Source organism: Melopsittacus undulatus, chromosome Z (assembly GCF_012275295.1).
Source record: "Melopsittacus undulatus isolate bMelUnd1 chromosome Z, bMelUnd1.mat.Z, whole genome shotgun sequence".
NCBI classification, from domain to species: Eukaryota; Metazoa; Chordata; class Aves; order Psittaciformes; family Psittaculidae; genus Melopsittacus; species Melopsittacus undulatus.
Window position 1 is genome coordinate 13511908 of NC_047557.1, and position 23105 is coordinate 13535012.

The 23105-nt window shown below is 35.0% G+C and overlaps 1 protein-coding gene across 1 annotated transcript in view; it reads right to left on the bottom strand.

The window, feature by feature from the left end:
• CPLANE1 (ciliogenesis and planar polarity effector complex subunit 1) overlaps positions 1–23105 on the bottom strand; it is a 63546-nt gene that overhangs the window by 10178 nt on the left and 30263 nt on the right. The window contains 23 exon segments of the mRNA XM_031051586.2: positions 699–720; positions 2120–2251; positions 3232–3325; positions 4137–4375; positions 4688–4886; positions 5126–5238; positions 6317–6409; positions 6885–6989; positions 8091–8145; positions 8995–9124; positions 9639–9802; positions 10712–11461; positions 11656–11913; positions 12478–12670; positions 14196–14264; positions 15574–15656; positions 16341–16423; positions 16987–17117; positions 17936–18099; positions 19274–20204; positions 20675–20978; positions 21342–21450; positions 21612–21773. Coding sequence (XP_030907446.2) covers positions 699–720; positions 2120–2251; positions 3232–3325; positions 4137–4375; positions 4688–4886; positions 5126–5238; positions 6317–6409; positions 6885–6989; positions 8091–8145; positions 8995–9124; positions 9639–9802; positions 10712–11461; positions 11656–11913; positions 12478–12670; positions 14196–14264; positions 15574–15656; positions 16341–16423; positions 16987–17117; positions 17936–18099; positions 19274–20204; positions 20675–20978; positions 21342–21450; positions 21612–21773 — 4583 coding nt within the window.

Below are 23105 nucleotides of genomic sequence, written 5' to 3' on the forward strand. Positions count from 1 at the left end.
TGTAGATGCATTGTCTTAAAAAAGTTACCAGACACCACCTTAGCTTTGCTGTCATCTTGTACACTTCAGACAACAATTAGCCTCACAAGTGTGAACGGGACAGAACGAGTGAGATCTGACTAACAACAAGGGTACTGCAACAAAATGGGCTTTAAGTGAACCAGCCAGAAACATGGCCCCATCCAGAGCTGAAATGCCTGACCTCCACTGGGGCGTGGGAACATGGCTGGCCCAGAGAAGGCTGGGCCTGGCAGGCCAGAAGACCAGGAGCATTCGGAGTGCTTCAGTCTGTTGTTCTACCCTGTTCATACAGTAACACTTCCAAAACTTTCTGGTGATAGCTGGCCACAGTAGATGACTACTAGCAGCCATTACATATCCTTGTTCAAAAACTAGTGCTTTGCACATAGAAGAAATAACACATGCACATAGACAATAGCAGCATCTATATTAACAGCTCTGTTACTTGTAACTAGAAAAGCAACTTTGAATGCTAACAACAGCGTTCGCATAAAGTAAATTTAACAGACATTACAGAAGCCGAAGTAAATGCCTGAAATTAATTAATAAAAAGGCTTCCATTCAGTTTGAAAATGAATGCCTATTTACATACGTGACGGTTCCACCTTGACAGTCTGCCTTCTGGTAGGAGTTTAAATTAAACAAAGTTTCAACAAAGCCAGTATCAAAATACATACCTATCACATAATAGATCTTTGCCTGAAACAGAAACAGCCTTTGTTATAAAACGTTTTTCACCTATAGACAAATTAGTAACACAAGTTAAGCAGCCCACAGGATAAAATACAGAAACATATCAACCTGAATATGCTAACATTAAAAATAAATTAATATTGAACATAAGTTTAATGACCCAAGAGAGCATGTCATCAACTGCTAGGTTAATATGTAGTCTTCAGAGAACATTAACAGCTCCCCGACTGACATGGCTAGTTTTGTTAGGAAGACAAGATCACTCTGTTAGTCTTCTGCCACAATCAAACTAAGTTTATTAGTTCCAACTGATTGGAAATCATAGGCTTCAATAAGCTATACTGTGTTCTATGGCAAATTAACAATTGCCATTTAGTTGAACTCCTGGAATTCAGGAAGCGCAGCTGGAGAGCAGTATGGATGTCTTGGAATGAAGAGCATTATTATCCTTCCTAGCCCAAATTCCACTCTCAAAATATTATAGTTGCAATTCAGGATCACCTACAGTGTTTTAGCTTGCAAGTAACAAGTTTATACTTCGAGAGAAAACTAAGTGTATTACTGTTCATAAAATCCATCTGTGTGTGCATGCCATTTGAGATTCACTTCCGCTGTATGCAGAAACAGGAGTTGTGTTTTAACACCTTTTAAGATAGATTGCTGCAAATGTGAGTGGAAAAATGTATGTCCACCTGTACAAAGTACATATCATTTAGAACTTAAATGTATGCAATGCAGGCAACGTGCAGACAAAAGAAGACACACTACATTTTTAAACACAGGCAAAAGGTTGCTTGCATAGTGATTTTTCCTTCTCAATGCTACTGCAGTATTCACAATTGCAAAAATCAATTTACTGTCAGTTTGCAAAACGAGATGGGAATAATGCTTTAGGACACAACCAACAGTTACTGTATAGTGATACAGAACAATTTATTTGCTGATGTGGGTTGGATTTAGTTGAGATTTCACCTCTCTAGACATAGGAGGAAGGTAGAATAGTGACAAGAGATGATATTGACAGCTTTGTGAGGAGGCTATGAGTGTTTTGTGGCACAGCGCCTGTTTATATTCAGGTAGACTTCAGAAATAATTACATAGCACAGTGATGGGTTTGAGAAATAGACCCAAAGTTATTAATTTTTCCTCAATGATGGTGAATTTGAGTGCAAGTATAATTCACAGCTGAACTGTTTTAAAAGCTTAGTGATACTGCTCTCTCATGGAACATATGAACATATTACCAAAATACATCCATGAAGCCATCCTAAAAGCCTGACAACTGACTTTTATGAGCTCATTGGCATTGCGTTACAACAGGAATGAGAAAGTACTACATTGGGAAGAAAAGCTTTACTTATTTTTAAAAGGGGAAAAAGGCAAAAATAAACATTGAAGATTATACCAGAAGATGACTTTGTACTACTGTGAAGTCTAGAAGCAGAAGCTGCAGAGGCAGGGGAGTGTGCTTCCAATGCAGTGTAACTGGGTACAGTATATTGCAGGTTCAAGCCCTCCTTGTCATGACCTGTAACATCTGCAAAAAATCATGCCCCACAAATGATGATCAGATTTTGTAAAAAAAAAAAATAAAAAAAACCAAACCAAACAGTAATTAGTGTAAACCAATGAAAAAAACCAAAACCAAACCAACCCCCCCCCCAAAACATAAACAAAAAAAAACCAAAACTCCACCACAACACATATACTATTAGTCACATTTGTTAGTGGCATAGTTTATCTTAACAACCTGAACCAAGACCAGTTGTGACAGGGCACTACCAGAGCTGTGATGCATGCACCAGCCCCATACAAAGAAACAAAGACTAAAATCTAAGTTGATCGGTGTGAGGCTAATGAGTATCTTAAATAGTCCTACATATAAATAATAGCCATGAGTTAGTTCTACCACTTAGCTTTGTATTAACTTTGTAAGTAGCTTAGACTATGTTTCGGTATGAATGTAAAATGGACCTCACATAAGTACCCCTAGTATGCTCCTCCTTGGCACAGTACAAAAGCTATAATAGACCCTATACAGTCAATTGTTACACAAACAATAAGCCATTCAATACGTCAACTCTAGCAAACACTTCAGCTTCTGTAAGCTTTTATTAAAATCAGCAGATTTTACAACTAAATAGCCATTGAAGATTCATGGAGAAAGTTTCTTTATATATATAATGAAAGCTGAAGATAATATTCTTTAATATCAACAAGCAAAGCACTTATAAGCACCATGATTTGATTTTATGATACAACAGAAATATGTACTTATGTTTAAAAACCTTTTACCAAGTGCTGAATTATGGTTTTGGAAAACATCAAAATACACAGATACTTTCAAATGCATTTTTGTTGAAGTAGTATGCATAATAATCATATTCTCTATCTTTGACTTTCTTTCTCTTTCAACTTTCTGCATATTTCTGCATATTTCAATGATGCCTTTTGGGACTACATTAAACTTAAGTGGTAATTAAAAGTTAATCAACCTTCTGTTAACTGAACACATACCGTCTTTGTTGACTCTAGCATCTTCAGAGAATGAAGGATGAGCATCAAGGTCTGAACTGGCTGCCATTTCAAAATCTTCTATCATCTTCACTAGCTATAAATGAAACCCAAAAACTAAGCAGTGGTATTTTTTTCACGGTACTTCTGAGACTGGCACCTCAGACATTCATGCAAAATTTGCTTTTAATACATTTTTTTTTCTGATAATCTTGTATATAATTTAATGGAGTACCCTATTTTGGTTCAAAACAAGTAAAATTGTTCAGGAAGCAAAGTAGCTCAAGTAGGTTCACTTCAACTAAAGATTTTAACCTGGATCCTTATACTTCTTCTCTTCACCAGTCTGAACAACCCCAGTGCTTTCAGCCTCTCTTCATAGGAGGGGTGCTCCAGCCCTCTGATCATATTCTTGGCCCTTCTCTGGACTTGCTTGGGCAGCTCTGTATCTCTCTTGTTTTGGGGGCCCCCCGAAACTGAATGTAGTACTGCAGGTGGGGTCTCATTTTACGAAATAAACAGGAACAGGTTCCAGAAACAGTTACATATACTGCAGAGGTACAACTGCAGAAATCTTTGCCAAAAACATCTACTGCTCAGATTGAACTTTTATGCTATTTCATTTTCCCAGTTCCAGAGAAACTAAGTATTCTATCCATTCACTCAGTATTCTATCCATTCACCGAGATAATCACAATCCCAGACAGCATTTGGTCCATTGTATGTAACCATGTCAGCCAGCAGATACAGCACAAGAAGTGAAAGAACTTGTTACTGTGAACTTGATTTCTCTCAACACATACTAATCAGATGTAAACATATATCATTCCAAGATGTACATTTTGCCTTTACCTGAAAGAAGTTACGAAATAAATTGTTTCAGACACAAGTTAGCAGCCAGAACTCACCTGTTTAGTATTTCTGAAATCCTCCTCCATATTTTCTGTAATGTTCTGTAATCTCTGTAATTGCATATCCATTTCCTGCTGCTTTGTGGAAAAGTATTCTTTACCAATTACTTTGAATGGGAGCCCTGAAGAAGCAGCTCTGTCATCTTCATGCAGTATGTTCCAGGTTACACTGTCTACCACAGAATCTGGCTTATCTTCCTTCTGCACTTGGCTTGATAAATTTTTCAGATGATTGTCTTGGGAAAAAAAAAAAAAAAGAATGTACTGACATCTTTGAATGTTGGTGCAAAAAACTGCACCAAATTAACTTCACTGTTGGTGGAAACCTGCAAACATTTAAGTAATTAGGCATAGCTGTGCTACACCTAATCACATGTTTTAGGAAGCAGGAATCATCACAAAAGAATTTAAATGTGTAAATATTTTTATGCATGAGGCTAAAAGAGCAGGTAAGTTGGAGAAAGGTTGCAGGCTTTCTGTGGGAGATAACAGTATTACAATGAAAGTATATACCTCTTTTTTTCTGATTTAAATATGAAATAGTTTACCTTTCTTCTGAAGCATCTGAGGTGGAACTGCATTAGTAGCAGATGCTATCATGTGATCAAGTTTTTCAGGAGATGGAATTTCAAGCTTATCATTTTGCTGTGCAGTAGCTGTCTCTTCTGCAGATTCGGGTATCACAGGCAAATTGTTAAGTATATCACTGTCTTCAATATCAATCACACTGATATATTCATGTTCACTCTAAAAAAGAACAAGTTTATGAAGAATTATATGGTATGTATCTTGCATATATTAACCACCTCCTGTGTTTACTTCTTACCAGATTGAATTGAAAGGCTTTTTGTTTTGGAGACAGAATAACTACAGTCTTCCTTAAAGTTTTATACAACTGACTCATCCAGACAAGTCTCAATTCATGAGGTAAGACAGACAGTACACTTGAAATTTGTTTCAATTATTATGTACATTGGACCACTAACCAAATCAGGTGCATCTGACAGAAAGGATGGCAAAGGTGTCTCATTCACATCAGTGGGGAATCTCTGGTTTAAATATGTGTCTTGTACTGGTATCTCAGAGACACTATACATTCCTATGAGAAAAGAATAAGTCAGTGTTATATTTAGAGTTAAAGCCACGAAATTTGAGACAAACTATTTGGAAACAGGTCTGCATTCTAAATGGTAAGAAAAGCTTGGTAAGTATTTCTTTTAAAAAATAGACAATGTACCTTAATAGATATATTTAATGTTCACTTCTAACAATAAATTAGTAAACTATTTGGTGACAAATTAGCAGAAAAATACTCAAAAGATTAAAACCAGAGCAACATACTGCATTCTAAATTGCTTTTCATTTCCAATTCCCTTATGAATATACTAAAAAAGTATATTTTTACTTGATCCAAATATATACTACTTGGCAAGAAAGATCTCCAATAAACTATCTGCAAAGAAGTCATGGGATGTAGTAAAATATTCTTCCAAATGGAACAACACTTGAATTTTAAAAGAAAGGAAAAGTCAATATGCTCATTTGTTACTACAGGAAAAAACACTTAGCTACTGAATTACACATAGTACAATTTATCAAAGATGTATAAAACAGGGGAGAACACCAAAACAAAAAAAAAAAATCTTTCTTAGCCCAAAATCAAACTTACCTTCTAGTTTTTGTTCTACAAACTGACCCAAAAGATGACTGGTTGGGAATAAAATTCCTGTTTGAGACTGGAACATTGTTACGTTGCACATAGCTATTACACAACTCACCATTATGCGTGGAACTGTTTAATTAGCTGAGCTACTACAGCTCGATTTCATGTGGAGCAGTGATCTGTCCCAACATCCCACTTATCAAGCCATTTGGACTACATAACACCAGCTCCCCAAGATTAAGCAGCATTAAAACCAAGCTAAAATTCACAAATGTAATTCCTCATAAAGGAAAACAAAAGCACAGGTATAGTGCACCCATGAAGAATTCCAGTCAAATTCTTCATAGTCTGCATTATAGCTATTTCACAGTTGGTTTTGAGAAGTAGATAAATTATCACACTCTTACCTATATCCTGCATTAAGCTATCTCATTATCAAAAGCCATGTTAAGATAGCAGTATTTTTTCATAATTCCACAAAACTAAATGAAGTAGAGAAAGACTGAAGCCACACCTGACACAGGAAGAGACATGACTGACTTGTTGTTTTGAGGTTCAGAAATTTCATTTCCAGCGCTGACTCCAACATCCTGATATGATTTGAGCACTGGATAAGGGTAAAAAATTAAAAAAAAAAAAGAGCATGAATTTAAGGAAAGTAAAGACATAGATGGCATTATCTGAATGGACATTCCTAACTTCCTAGCTCACAACCAAAGTTGAGGGGAAAGAGGCAGGGGAATAATTTCAGTGACATACTGTCTGAAATGCAAAGATGAAGTCCATCCAACGTACAATCAGCTTTCAGAGAAAGTCACAGCAGAACTGACTCAGAGAAAGCATGTGGAGACTCTTACATGACTGCATCAGTAATATATTTATTTATCATAATGTTAATGTAAAATTGTGTGACTTATTTATCGGTATCTTCTGATTTAATACTTTTTGAAACAAAAAGTTAGGAGCATGAAAAACTATTTTTCCCTTTAAAAACTTCACATTGGAAACTGATAAAATACTTAATTAACAAGAAGCAATACCAGAAATAGTTGGCTACTGCAGGCCACACCAGTAGCACTTACCTGGGTGAGTACTTGTACTTGCATCTTGAGTTTCTGCTGGCTTTTTTCCTGTAGAAGCCACGTAATGTAGAAACGCTGAAACAGTAATTGCTTCCCCTTTTGTGTCTAAAATGTGACAATATACAATAGGCATCCACAAATAATGCAAGTACTATAAATCTATAAAACCAGTGACACTGACTCAACACTAAGGGTTCTAACAGATTTTTCTTTGCATTTCTGACAGATAATTTTAACCTTTCCCTAAGCATATTTCATGAATGATTTTAAGCAAAGTCTGTACTACCTGCCTTGTATGAATATGCTAAAACCTACAATGTTATGTTGAATTAATATTGAGGCTTAGTCTGGATGTGTGATTTTTAAATTAGATATTTTAGTATGTTGTACAATAACAATTTGGTTCGTATTTTAAAAAGGGAGAAATATTTGACATTAATACCTTTCTTTCTTTATTGGTGTTTCTATAGAGATTTGCCAGCCAGTATTTCTTCTAATGCCAGACTTCAGAGAATGGCTTGCATTTTGTCCTTTGATAGGACTAAATATTGTGCTAAAGAAGCAAATCTTTCTATAGGCACTGTTTTTATTTTGCAAGCTAGAAATATCGTAAACATTCAGTTTCTTTCAAAGGAGTTATATTGTAAGTAGACAAAATTATAATAAAATAAATATATTTCAAAACCAAATTATTTAGAATTTAAAATCATTATTTACAGCATTCTTCTGATAAATCATATTAACATAAATCACATGAACGTAGTCACTGCGAGCCATAGTTGCTGAAATTCACTCAGCATACTGATATTATTTCGTGAAGTCTGTTGTTTATAAACATAAATGCAAGATTATCACTGATTTTTAAAAGAACCTAACATACTTCTATAATGTTCATGAGAATTTTCCTGAACTTACAGATAATTGATAAAAGATCTTAAATTTGCATGCATCTCTCTCCACACCAATAACTCAAAAACTGACTGTCCCCCCCAAAAAAACTGAGTATCTCTTGTACATCCTGAAAGGTTTTGCTCATGTTCTGGGGAAAGATCTCACAAGCCATCACACTGTATGGCCCACCAACTGCACAACTTGAGTTTTTTAACACCTTGATGACTGCAGGGTTTTCCTCTGAAATCTAACAAACTTCTGTTCCTTGACTTAGTTTATTCAAGCACACAAAGCATTAAGAAGATTTGTACTTGCCCATTGAAATGAAAAACGGATCTTGAAGGTAAGAGGTAGATTTTGCTTCTTGTTCCTAATATAAGAAGAAAAATAATTATCTTAAAAAATAGTTCCAATGCCAATTAAAAGCTTTCTTACCCCGTTTTAGTAAAGACTGGGGGAGGATCATTATAATGTACTTTTCTTAATTCCCTTTTTTAATACTTCTGATCCATTCCAACTTAGTGGAATTACTGATTATGTACCATTCTTAACCATATGTACCTTGAGGTCATCTGCAGTAACAAACTTCTCTGCTGTCCTATAATTAACATCTCCCGTGTCTGATGAGGCTCATAGAGCCTGATGCTCCTGAGTAGGTTTTAATCTGGTAGTGTTCCAGCTTGAAATCTGATACTTCCAAGGTTAACCCCCAAATATGTGAAAAGATAGCAGAAAAGCCTAGGCAAACAGTAGAGCTCCATAAATCAAAACCCAGCTTGATGAAGACCCTTCTCAGTTTCTCAGCTGAGAGAAAACTGAGACCTCATGCTCCCCATACTCACTCTTGTACTGTCACAATTTAACATCATGTGAAAAGAGTAAAGTCTGGGTCATCTGCTCTACCACTGCTAGGCTAAATATTTATTTATTTACTTATTTATTTATTTAAGCAATTAGTGTTTGTGTGTATATTCATTTTAAATGTACATACACCCAAATATTCTACCAAAATAGCTATGTTAATGTCCCAGGCAGAACAAAAGCAACCTTGGAATATTTCATAAAAAACAAATCTCTTCTTTACAGGAAATGCAAGACATACAGTGTCTCTAGGCTAAAGCCTGAAGGAGATTTACACAATTGTTTTGGTTTACAGTTTCCCGCTTCTTTCTTTCTACTTAATACTTGAATGGAAAATAAAAAAAATATTTTTGTATACCTCAGTCCCTGATTCAACAGCCATCACTGAATCACTGATACTGATGATAGAGTCATCTGAGCGGAAGGACACACTTTGTTTCTTCTTTTCCTCCTTCTCTTTCATTTGTATCTTATCACGCCTCTTTCGTCTGTCAACATATTAAATACAAAGAACAGCACTGAAACAATGAAAGTACCTCTCATTTTCTAAGAAATATTGCTGTTAAGAAATGTATAATGAAATAAAGATGGAAAAGACAACCAATTCAGAAACAGAGCCTGTATTTTGATTTATACTGAAAGTGAATAACCCTTGCCAAAAATTAATACAGTGATGACAGTGCAGATAGTAGCTTGTTGGGATTCACTGGGTAAGCAGCAAAGCACTTCATAAACAGTATCTAGCAAACAGCCACAAACCACAGGTACCAGGCATGTAAATCATTCCTCTTGAAACCTCTTCCTATCAGCCTGGTAGCAGCAACAGCCCCTTCATAACCTAATGCTAAACTTCTCCCACTGAATCTTTATTAATATTTACTTTTTTTTTCTCCTCCACTTTACTTGAAGCTTCTGTAAAAACTCCCACTGATTTCAAAGCTAGAACATACAGGTTACCTGTAAGTGTTTCAAGATAAAGACCCACTTTAAAAGTTGGCTTGCCTTTTTCTATTATTCTGCATTCTTAGTTCAAATGGTTCAACATCAGTTTTTAGTAACTGGATGGGTTCACTTCGGTCTTGTCCAAAGGAAGTACTGGGCACAGTATCATACTGGTGGCATTGCTCAAATGCAATAAGATCTTGAAGTGGAATGAGTTTTGGTGCCTGAGAGTATTCAGAGAGAGAAAGAAGCAAAATGAAACAATGATGCACAAAACAGGAGGGGGACGCCTGTCAGATTGGATGAAAATTTTGGATCTCAGTTATACAAATATCACTCCCATAGCTGTTTTAGAAAGTGAAAATGTAACATGAACAGCATCAGACCAGAATTGCAATGAATGTGTACGTGTGTAAACTATATTCTGAAAGTAAGCAAAAAGAGGGTTGGACTAGATGACCTTCAAAGGTCCCTTTCAACCCAAATTACCCTACGATTCTATATGAATTTTCTTCACAGAACATATTTCACTAATATTTGCATTTCTAATGTATGTAGTTGAGGATGATGGCAGGAACCATGCAATGTACAGAAGGACTGAAGGAGCACCTTTCAAGGAAAATCATTTCCACTCCTTTCAACTGGAATGCATATGTCTATTAGAACACTTCTCAAAACATCAAATTTTGAATCTAAAGGTAAGGTTTTCTTACTAATCCTTTTAGCATTCCATTTCTGCCCTTAAAAAAAGAGAATTCCTTACTGCATTCTTTGTATTTCTGGAAATAATTCTACTTATATTTCTGCAAACAACGGAACTGGGTTTTGTCGTATAAATATTATGCAGTTTTTTAGAAAAAAAAAATCCTATATTCATTACTAATTCATGTGACTTTTGATAGATAATGGAATGTGGAATCAATCTAACATCATTAAAAACATTTCCAAGCTTGCACCATGCCTAATATTGACATGCCAATAAACAGATACCTTAGTTACAGACCCCTTCTGGCAGCTGTGTCAAATGCTTCCACGTTCCATAGTCTGGAAACATTAACTTACTTTTGATGAGTAAGAAATAAGAAAACTATAAACCCCTACAGTTTAGAAAAACATATTATTAAATCCAGTACCTTCTTTTTTTGAGGTAAATTAGCATGGAGTAACGATATTCCTGTGTGCTGTAGTGTTTCTCTGCAGTCAGTCTGCTTTGTTGCAAGTTTAAAAGGTAATAAAGTAGTAGGGATTGGCTGCCTTACAACTGGTGGAACTCTAGGTACTTGTTCAAGTTGCAGGTGCAACAGTGGAATACCAGCCAGGTTCTGGGTGATCAATGCTTTGCCCATATTTACATTTGCAAAGAATTGCTGCTGAGGTGAAACTTCTTGCTGTCTTTCAAACTGATCTAGATTCAGATGTTTGGGAGGTGCCTTACGCACTGCTTCTGCCCATCTTTTTCCTTCCCCATGCATCTGCCTCGGGATCTCAGGGTCATATCTACCCATACTGAAATCTTCTTTTGCCTTACTCCTTCTTGGTGTGATTGCCGACTGATGATTCCATGAGGAATCTGATGAACTCCAAGCCACTCGTGGTACTGGCGGTGGTCTGGCAAAAGCTGGTGACATTTCAATTGGACGTAAAAATGCTGGTTTGCAAAGATAACCTGATTCAAGCTTAAGCAAAGGAAATCCATTTGAGTGGTGCATTTTTTTTTCAACAGGGAAAAACTTTGGTCTTTTCTGGATGTCTGTGGAAGGAGCTAGGAGATGGAATGGTTTAGTAGGTGCTGAAGAATGAAAACCTTGACATGGTGGCATAAATCCCGCTTCTTTGTTGTGATTTTCTAACAGGCCTGAAGAAACATTCACATCCAGATGATTCTAAATCAGGAAAGTGAACAAACCAGCATTTACAAGTACCTTGATGTAGCAACCATGCACTAAATATGCACAAGAATTTTATATATCTTTTTGGCCTATAGCAATCACTACAAAAATATTTCATATTTTAGCAGGACAGATAACATGTCAGACATACAAAACAGTCTTCATAAACAACACTTTGATATACCTACTTTCATATAGCCATTGTTGCTTTCATCACTTGAACTATTCCTTAGTTGAAAATCAGAGCTCTTTTGACCAGGTTTTCCTTTGTCTTCTTGAACAGGCACTTGTGTTTTCAGAGAGCCATTGCCTTCTGCAGTGTGTGCAGGCTGGCCTCCTTCCAGGTGAACAGATTGATGCTGTTGCAAAATTTGTTGCACATTTGGCAGGCTGGCAAAGGATGATTGTACTATTTGCATTAAACTCAGGAAGTTGATTTGCTGTAGCTGGATAAACACACACAAAGTTAACACTGTAAACAAAAGGAATCTTAGCAAAAATTCTGTCTAGGCTATATTATAACCTGCTCATCATCCTGTTAGTATAGGTAACAAAATAAGAAACATCTTGAAGTTTTAATAGTGATTCACTTGTATGATTGTTTATTGTACTGGACTTTAAGACACATTAAATACTTGCTAAAGTAAGACAAATTCCTTCACCTTTTTGTGAAGTTTGAGTAAGTTCAAGGTCACATAAAACTGTCTCAAGGTACTAAGAAAAAAAATAAATCTTAGTATAGCTGCAAAGTTATCACAGCTTCAGAATTTTCCCAATTAAAACACACTGAATTCTGCGAAATTAAACACACTCAAATTTTTATTATTACTCATTTTCTTGAGTCAGAAGTAACAGTTAAGTCTAAAGTAAGTCCACAGTAGTTTATGTGGAACTCGTAAGTTCTGAAGAACTACACACAGAATACATTTAAACCAGTCACTATCTCTGTTGTTTTAAATAGCATAGTTTGTATACTGTAAAAACTATTTTCAATAACAAGATTCTCTCACCTGAACTAACTTAAACATTTCATCTTGGAGCATCTGCCTGACAGTTCCTGATGAGTTTAATTTCTCTTCTGTAGGGACTTTTTCCTTGACTTCTTGCTTCTTTGCAAAAATAGAAGTAGCAGAGGCAACGCTTGACATAGTTGACACAACAGTCTGAGAAGGCTGATCATCACTTAAAGAAATATCTGTATTACTTAAGAAGGAAAAGAACAAAACTATGAAAAACACTCATAGGCAGAACACCTACCTGAGGTTGCCTTAAATTGACCCAGAAAATTTTAAAGATACCTTAATTTTTCTAAAGCTTAATTAATCTCTAGGAACAATTTAGTAATTAACACTGCACAGTTTTGACTGGACAGTATGTACGATATCTTTTTCCTAATACTCCCTAATATACTGAATTAAAAACAGTAGCAAAGATGTAAGTTCTACCCAGTATTTTTGTCACGAGGATATCTGAAATATTATCTTCACTAGATATACAGGCAGAAAACAATGATATGACAGAAAGAGAACAGGTTAGTTGAAAAACCAAATAGCTGATGGAAAACGGAGAAGGACATTATTAACTGGAGTAAGAGAAACAGCATATTAACTTTTATTTAAATAACTGAATGCGGCTTTATATATTTGGAACTGAAAATCAGTAACAAAATTTAAGATCAGAAAACAACTGAAATAATTTGTACCAGATGATACAATATATTGAATTTTCTCAGAGATAATTAGATATTTCAGTAGGTAAAGACTATTAAGTAGTTAAGTCCTTAAGTGAAGAAGAGATTGTTAGAATTTACATTAAGTTACAAAGAAACTGAATGATGACTTTACCTGCATCAACAGAAATTGCCCCAAAAGACATTTCTCTATTTAAGAAAAATGCTAGCATTGCTATATTACAGGCAACTTTTGGAGTATTTCTTGCAACTGAACAGGATGACTTCCAATCATGTGAAGAAACATAAGCATAAAGCAGTGGCTAATGAGCAAGACTGAAAAGGTTTTGGGTATGCAATGTGCGTGAACAGGCACAGGAAATCTTCTGGAAGACAGAATGTGTAAACATGGCCCCAAAGCCTAAAACTTTGAGAATTTTACTTTTTTTTCAAGCTGACATGAAAAACTTAAGAAGGAAATGAGATTAGAGACATGTAAATGGAATCCAAAGTGATGTACAGTTCAGATCTTCCTCTAAATGGAAAGAGATCGTAGAATACCATTCTAGAAGTGAAAGTCTGAGATTAACTCCTGATTCATTTTCCCAATTCCAACATTCTCTGTTTATAGAAATATAATATATATTTATGTGTATCTAGCAGTTACTGTATGACATATATATTTTAATAATTTAATTAAAATATGAATAGGTCTATTATGCTACTGTTTCAGTGTTTTACACAACAATGTACCTTCTATACATACAATGACCCTGTCTGGAACTAGGAAACAAAAGTATTCTCTCGAAATCTGGTAGTTCTGAGTTAACCTGTTTGATTCATGTGATAGTCTGCACAAGAATTAAGAGTATATTATCCTCAATGATTACAGTACAAAAATATTTCAGCAAATGCCACTTAATACTACTGCTTGAAGGTACAATATACTATATCTGCAAATACTTTGTAATGAAACCTCTGTATCATGTTACTTTAGCCTGAAAATTTATCAGGGATAGTCCACTTCTTATTTTACAAAATATTACAGGTTTATCTTACCTGGGAACTGCTGCATCTTTTTCTAAAGAAAACAAGTGAGAAATGGTGCCAGTGACAACATCAGTCATGCTACAAAGAAAGAAAAAACAAGTACTGTAAATGCTACAATAATTTGTTGTGTATCAGAGCTATACTGATCTGCATTGCTTCGACTACCGTGTTATACTGCAATCTGAACTGGCAAATATTGACATCTGTGCTTTATCTCCCTAGCAATAAGGAACCAACTCAAACAAAAGCACTGAAAAGGTTCTGTTTATTCAACACAAACATGAGGGAAAAAAGAAGTTGATCTGAGCTGACAAAAGAAGAGAAAAATCCAATTTAAGCAATGCTGTTAATATCATTACAATCTGCATTCCTGAAAAAGAAAAGCCAGTATCATAAGAAATCCTTGGGTATCATATGTGCAGTTATTTTTGTTTCTCTCAAAATAAAAAATACACCACTTTAAAACAGTACAGGATAAGTCCTTCCATTTAAAATGCTTTCATAAACACTATATATACACAGGAATTTTTATTTATGTGCCATCACAATTATTCAGATTTTCTGAACATTAAAATACTCAGGCACTGTATATCAGAGGAAAAGTTTGCAGTACTACAAATTTAGTGGAATCAAGAAGAAAGCTAACTGAAATGGTAAAAATAGGTTGATACTTTTCTGTGATTAAAACAAATGAAAAAATTTCTAAAGACCAAGATTCTGTATGATAAACATGATGAACTCCGTGTTTACAGAATACAAAGTTTCTTCCCTTGGAAAACTCTGGAGAAATCACATGAACAGTATTCTGTTCAAAAGATGGTTTGTCTAACAGGTTTATGGACCTTTCCTGTAATTTCATACACCTTTATAAATGTAAACATATTTCAGAACAAAATTTTAAAAATATCACAATGAAGTAAATTTTTAAATTGTACAAAATACCTCCTTCTTCCTTTCAGGCGCTAACAAGTTTACTGCCCATATCCATTTTTATCTCACCTTCTGCTCCTAGACACCACGCTCTCTTCTGTATCATGTAACAAATTAACTGTTAAAAATTCCTAGAGTAAGAGATCCCCACCTGTCTTTAGCCTGAAAATGCTGCCCCTATTCCAGCTATGAAGAATGAACTGTGCATCTGAACGCTTTTCCAGTTATTCTCTATTGTTTCCCCAGATATAACATACACATTCCCCAAATCATGCCTCTTTAATTTAATCACTATTAAATAATTGCTCATCCAGCCAGCATTTTGTATTGTGAAATTTGTATTTCAATATGTGAAATAGATGACTTCAATTTTTTTGTGTGTTGAGTTTTGCCTAAAAATTTAAAGTAGCTTTGTTAAAGTTAAAAGAGAAACTAAAAAAAAAAAAATGTCTCTCACACATTCTCTTCAGCCTTCCCTTCTGTTGTTTTTGCCACATTCTGATCTTCCTGGGGATTATCTACTTCTGAAAAGGAGATCTGCTGGAATATAAAAATATGCATATGGACTTGTAAATTTTTATATCAACCTTCTGCTTCAATGAAGTATTACCAGCCTAAGGCAGACATACTTTTGATTATCAGCCACTCGAAAAAAATATGACTGAAAAATAACCAAAATTACATACTTGTCAGAGCACAGCTACAGATCAGAAATAAAGAGACAGCCTAATGATCCATCTGGGAATCTTTCTTTCTAAGCCACTATTATGATTTTTCATTTTGAAATTTATATCCATAAAGTATCCTGGAAAAACACTCTGCTAATCTCACACCTCTTTGATAAAGATGAAAATGCAGAAAACCCAATTTATTTTTTTTATTTACCTGCTTTTTTATATGTGTGTGCATAATCTTATATATTTATTTGCGGTGTTATACACTATTTAATGTAATTTCATGTAATTTACATGTAATTGTATGTACTGTGCATCTAGGCATATCTGTAGTTTTACAAACAGTGAATTTGTTTTCAAAAGGGCTCACAGCACATCTCACTTTACTACTATTTAATTATTTGTGATTTTTATCACTGATTGAAGCAGGGGAAAAAAGAACCAATCCTAAATGCTTTAAGCCCTCAATTACTTGTATTGAGGAATTCAGGGTATTTTGAAAAGAGCATTCATAATAATCTCCTACTCCATGCAAGAGACAGTAACTTGCCTTTCCTCTTTGATGTTCCACAGGTTTGATTTTGACAGAGCTATTGGAGCTCTTTGGAGTTTCATATGGCTCCTCAAAAAACTCTACAAAATAAGCACAATTACTCTACGTCAGAAAACCACATGACATACAGCACTGTTACGTGATTTCTGTCAACGGATCAAATGAGCCTACATTTTCCCTTCCCACAAAGAGAAAGGGATTGAGCAATGTCTCAGAAAATCTGAAATTTCTGCTCTGACTAGTAATGATAAAGACATGTGAAAGAAAAAAAAAAAAAGCTTATTTTCACAGCAGGAATATGATAAACAACTTATGCATACTCAGCTCTTGAAATTTTCAAATCCTATTTTACACAGTTGCATTGATACTTTTGAATGAAAAGAAATGAAAGAATGACATACATTAATATATATTGTCTTATCTCTACAGCAAATACACATTATGGTGTAAAACATCAATCTTGAGAAAGCAACTGTATAAAATTTAGTTATAAAACCTATATAATAATAATTTCAGCAGAACAATAAAAAAATATTTCATTTTTTTATTAAATAAAAAAAACAGACATATATTCCTATTCAGGCAAAACTCCTACTGTCTTAAATGTCAGAGCATAGTAAAATGATCTACCGTAAAAACAAACCTAGATTTGATGTTGTATCTGTCTTCTGAACAAATGGTCCCACTTCATTATCATCTTCAATCACATGAGGTACAGAATAATTCCCATGCTTAAGTTCCTTCTTATTTAAATATTTTGACTTTGCAAACATTCTGGTAATTTGAATTACGAAAGATAATTAACAATAGAAATAATGTAAGTATCTTAGTTTAAGTATACTGTTCTTCTCAAACTGCAGGCTAATGCGTAGTTGTAAAATAAACACTACTGTGCAATAATCAATCTTCATCCAAATTTTCTGTCTGAATTTCCCTTAAACCAAGACTAATACTATTTTTAGATTACATTTATCTCCCTCACTGAAACTTCCTTTATAAAACAAAAAAAAATCTTGTGAGAGAAGATACACAGTAGTATCTCAGAATACTAATACCAAAGATTTTTTGCCTCTTCAGTGTAGCAGAAGATAAAGAGAAATGCCACAAAAGACATTTCCACCATCAAACTGTGTAAGACATTCACAAAATATTTACTCTCTTTCCATCTGTTTTTCTGCACCAATATGAGCATAGCTAGATTACCTATCCAGTTTTAACACTGTGAACTCTCTTCTCAACATGAAGAAAATTATACTAAAGAGTGAAAGTTTTATGAATCCTTTGAGAAAACCATGATACCCATTTTATCAGAAATTTACGTTCTATTTCCACATCACCAAGTCTACAAACAACCATGTACAGTTCACTTCATATGCAACAGCCACATTGTTTTCTAGCTAGAGGTACAACTGCTGACAAAGAATATTTAATCTGCTTCATGCAGCTGTAACCAATATACATGAATTTGAATTTGCACTCAAAAATAAACATGTATACAACATGTATTAACAGCAGAACTCTTCATGCTTACATGCTCTTAGCTGAGGAATTATGACCAATTACAGTTCTCAGGTTAAACAAAGGTAAGTTACCCCAAACCAGTTTCAGAAAGATCATCATAGGCTTGTACGCTCTGGACATCAACAGAAGGATTGGCCAGTATGGAAGAGCCTTCATCTGTACTACTTTCTTTCTCTGTCCTAGACTGTGCTTCTGATAGAGATGCAAATTCTTTTAAATTTTGATTATCCGGACTCTATTAATAATGACAAATAAAATTTGTTTAAAAGAAAAAACAAACAAAAAACCAACAATCAACGAACCAACCAAAAAAACACAATACTCTAAAAAAAACTCAACAACTTCATACAGTATGTTTATGCTTAACTTCACCCCTTTTCTCTATTATAGAGCTCAGAAATTCTGGATTCACAGTTGCTATGGAACCTAAGTTTCACCCCTTTTTGCATTAAATGAAGGTATGGTCCTCTGAATTATCTGAAAAAAAATACAAAATTAAAAGAGATTTGTCATAGTCAATTGAGTATAAGTTGTCAAAGACACTGTGTGATAATATTCTCTGTACAAAGATATATAATTAGATTTGGCCTTCATCACACTCAATACAAAACTCTAAAATTATTACTGAAGATAGTGTAAGTGGCAAAAAGCCATACATCGCCATGCACTTAGATGTACACACAAAATTTCTTCAGTAAGTTCTAAGTAAGATACAGGTGGCACTTGTCAGAAAACTGAGAATACCCCCCCAAACCAAGACAAAAATCTCTTAATTGGGAGAAAAAAATCCTCAAAAAAACCTCCACAACCTTCTCCCCTCAAAGCCTTTCATGCAAAGTTAATTAGAGGATCAATGATCTAGGTGTACCTAAATACAAAGCCATACTCATCAGGTTCTTCTGGAGACCTTTTATATTAACACACATTCTCCAATTCTTTGCAATACTGCTAGTTAGAAATTCAGAATTCACTTTTCACCAATCTTAACTAGTTTAAGTACTCAAGTCAGACTGTATCTGCTGTGTCCTCAAAGACGAGTGAATCTAAACTAAGTAACCCCAGAGAAACTAATTCTTTGTCTTAACACACTCCTATCTCCAGTACTAGCTTTTTCAAAGTTAATGGTTAAAACTAGACACAGAAGCTAAATTTCTAGGAATTTGGTCAAATAACTTAGTATCTAGATAAATGAGTTAGCTTTTGAACAGGACTTCCAAAGAGACTTTTATCTCCAACCAAAGTCTTCCTACATACAGAATTCCAGTATTCCTGGAACATTTCCCTTTTCCTAGCAACAATTAAAGGAAAGGCTATTAATCAATATTCCAGGCTTTACTGAGAACAGAACTATGAGGTAAAAGATGTGTGATAACTCACCATTTCACTGACACACTTATCCTCTTTCTTACCTTACATTTTATGCTCTTTTTTTGAGATCCACCTCCATATAATTGTTCTAACAGCCACAAAGAAGTAAGGACAGCAGCCGCTGATGTTTTCACATGTATCATTGGGAGAACTTCTTGTAAGGAATCTTGTTTATTGGAACTGCAGAGCAGTCTTTTATCGGACCATCTGATCATCCACTCAAGCAATTTTGCAATATTGCTCAACTTACCCGTCAATTCTACAGGTAGTTGCTCTCCTGGTACAGTATCAACCATACCAATAGTTTTGCAAATGTACTTATAAGTTGCCTGAGTTTGCAGGCTTGAGAAAGTATGGTTAGGAAATGTCTGGCTTGCTGATTCAACAGTGACTTGATTGTCACTCTGAGCTCTGTAAGTGGACCTGCGTTTTAAACCAAATAATCCATCATTAAATCCTTTCATTAGGGTACACACAGAAGGTTCTGTTATCTGCAGAGTGGACCGTAAAATGGCTTGATTTTCAGAATTATTTTGGTTTTCATTACAGACAGATGGCGTTTCAGGATTACAAGATGCCAGGGTGACAGTATAGCAAGAACCTGCTCTAAACACACTTTGGCTCCTAGTTTTGCCTTGTCGACGTTTTAGTGTTGTATGAACATCAAAAAAGAGAGAGTTTAACTCATGTTCTCGAAGAAGTCCAGAAAAGCTAGTAAGAAATGGAATTCCAAGGTCACTGTAGTTCACCAGGTCTCTCTCAAGAACGTAACTCAAGAAGAGTTCTAAAAAAATTACATATTCATCATCATCACGTTCAAATTCCCATTCACCAACCACAGGTATAATACATTGATTATGCACATCTTCTCCACATACTTTGTCTTCAGGCTTCGTTTTCCAGTTAAAAGCTTTTATCTTGCTTGTGGTAATTTTACTGCCTATTTCACCTTGTCTCTGATGTTCATTATCCCTGTAAACAACAAACGTAAGTACTGTTAATACCAAAATCCATTGTTAGAAGAATTACATGAAAAAATGAGTAAATGCAACACTAGCTCCTTTACCTCCCACTGCTAAAAATGGGAACAACCTCAAACTTACAGGAACACTTTATGTATTAATACATTAATAATTAAAGTGGCAAATTAATCAAATTCAAAATCCACAGTTTTTACACAGACAGTAACTCAGTAGTACCTATCATATATGAATGTCATCATAGCTGATATTACACTTCAAGAACGTATCAGTCACAGAGTAACTGATGTAACATTGTCATTCTAAGATTTGATAAATTTTTAATTCTGTTATTTGATAAATTATCCAATGTGACAATTATCCAGTTCAGTGAAAAGATTATTTAAACAGGAAGAGACAACTTTTTTCCATTTTGTTTTTTTAATTTAAATAGGAAGATCTCTGCTGCAATTCTTTTCATACCTTTGGAGTGAAGGTGTTTGAGCTCTCATTTCTTCAGCAAACAAAGCATCAGAAAGTGCATCTGCTGTGTCAGCATCACTATATACCTGAGGATTCCCAAGATCAGTAAGTGTGCTTCTGCTTAGACTAGTGCCTAATGAGAATCGGTCGTAACAGTGTTCATCATTTGCTGCTCTCTCTTCTGCCGGCTCCCAAATATTAATTTCTATAGGGCCTATGTTCTTTATTACATGTCTCAAGGCCTTCATTCTCACTTTTTCAGTAGCCTGTATAACAACAGACATAATTTCTTCACTTTCAGAACCTACCAAAAGAAAAAAAACCAAGAGATTTTAAAAGCAAACTTCCACATCTCAATAATTCTCTCAAGTTGAGAAGATGAAACTTCTAATTGTCATAGATTATAGCCATTTAGAAATACAGACAGAAACTGATTAAGTGATGAAACATCACCAACTTGGAAGTCATGATATTCTATTATGGGCGCAGACATAATCAGAAAGAAAATGCAGAATTTGCCACAGAACTCTCTCAAAGTTGTCTAGCTGAAAACTGTAATTGTTTTACATGGATGGTGTGACAGAAGGTATTGTCACAAGTCAATTAATACTTGGGGTGAAAAAAAGGAAAGTTTGTTTAATATTTTGTGAAGAAGGATGCACACTACCTTTAACAATACTGTGTCTCAGTCGCTGCTGAAGTCCATGATATTTATCTCTTAGTGGAACTCTTATATCTTCAGGATTAGGAAATGCTTTTACAAAAATCTCTGCCACCTGCACAAAATAAACTGTCTTTTAAAGTAGCAAAAATATAAATAAGGTAGCATTTCCAATAGAATTTATACTTCTAGGAAGTCTAACTAGTAGATTTTACAAGGAGAAGAAATATTTGTGATAATCTCCATTGCTTTTGGTCTAGCTTTAATGTCTTTTACCTTTTTCACGGGTGGCAATTCTCCAAGCAGACTCAAAATTACATCCTGAACTAATTCTTCAGCATTCATGAACCTGCAGAAAGGAAGCATTCGACAAGCCCACTCCACTGCATTCAGACAATGCTCAATTCTGGAGGCATCATATTCATTCTTCTTCAGATCCTAAAAAAAAATACCTTGCTATAGAAACATTAACTGATACGAACAATGTATTTCAGCTACACTATTCATGCACTGCAAATAGTAATGATTCTTTCCTAGCCAACAGAAGATAAACATCTCTAGTTTAACTACCAAATAGAGAAGTATGTGATGCTAGGAGACGGATCAAGGTTGTTATAAACCATGACTTACGTATTAAATAAGGAGCAAGCTTTTTTAGATCAGTTTAGGAAACAATCTTATTAACACTCTGCTACAGAGCTTGTTTGCAAAACTTCAGGATTTGACTAACATCCTGAAAGTAAATATTTTTACTGTGCTTTAAAGTGATCATAAATTTGTTTTTAAGATGGAACAGTTTATTTTTAAACAGTCAGTAGTTTCTATCTCATTTGTCACTGTCTCAGCACAGAAAAAAAACAAGAGTATCTACCAGTTAAAACAGAGTCTTCCTGTTTCTTTAAAGCTTGTTTTTTTCTTGTTAAGAGAAGTGCTGGATTTGTTGTAAAAAGGAAGCAACCTTGGCTAAAGATAGCTGAGTTACTAAGCCAGATTCTGTACTGTTACAGAATATATGACAAATATCATGCTAGCAATTTCTTACTTTTTCTTCCTTGATCACCAGCAATGATTGATGAGGGTATAATTAGAAAAAACATGATTAGATTTGAACATTTTTATTATTCTTTAAAAAAAAAACCCATGTATTTAACACACCAAATGGATATCCATTTAACATTTTTGGTGTGTTAAATATGCATCCATCAGATAACACCTAAATTAATTTAACCTAATTAGAAAAAAAAAAGGTAAACTTTGGCAGACAACAAGTGTAGAAAACTATTGCTCTTCTGACAGTATATATTCAATTAGAATCACAGGATCATAGAATAGTTAGGGTTCGAAAGGACCTTAAGATCATCTAGTTCCAACCCCTCTGCCATGGGCAGGGAAACCTCACACTACACCATGACACCCAAAGTCTCTGTCCAACCTGGCCTTGAACACCACCACAGGTGGAACATTCACAACTTCCCTGGGCCACCCATTCCAGTTCCTCACTAACCTCACAGTAAAGAATTTCTTCCTTATATCCAGTCTAAACTTCCCCTGTTTGAAATTTTAACCCATCACCCCTTGTCCTTTCACTACAGTCCCTACTGAAGAGTCCTTCTCCAGCAGCCTTACAGGCTCCCTTCAGATACTAGAAGGTTGCTATGAGGTCTCCACACAGCCTTCTCCTCTCCAGGCTGAGCAGCCCCAACTTTCTCAGCTTATCTTCACACAGAAGGCGCTCCAGTCCCCTGATCATCCTCGTGGCCCTCCTCTGGA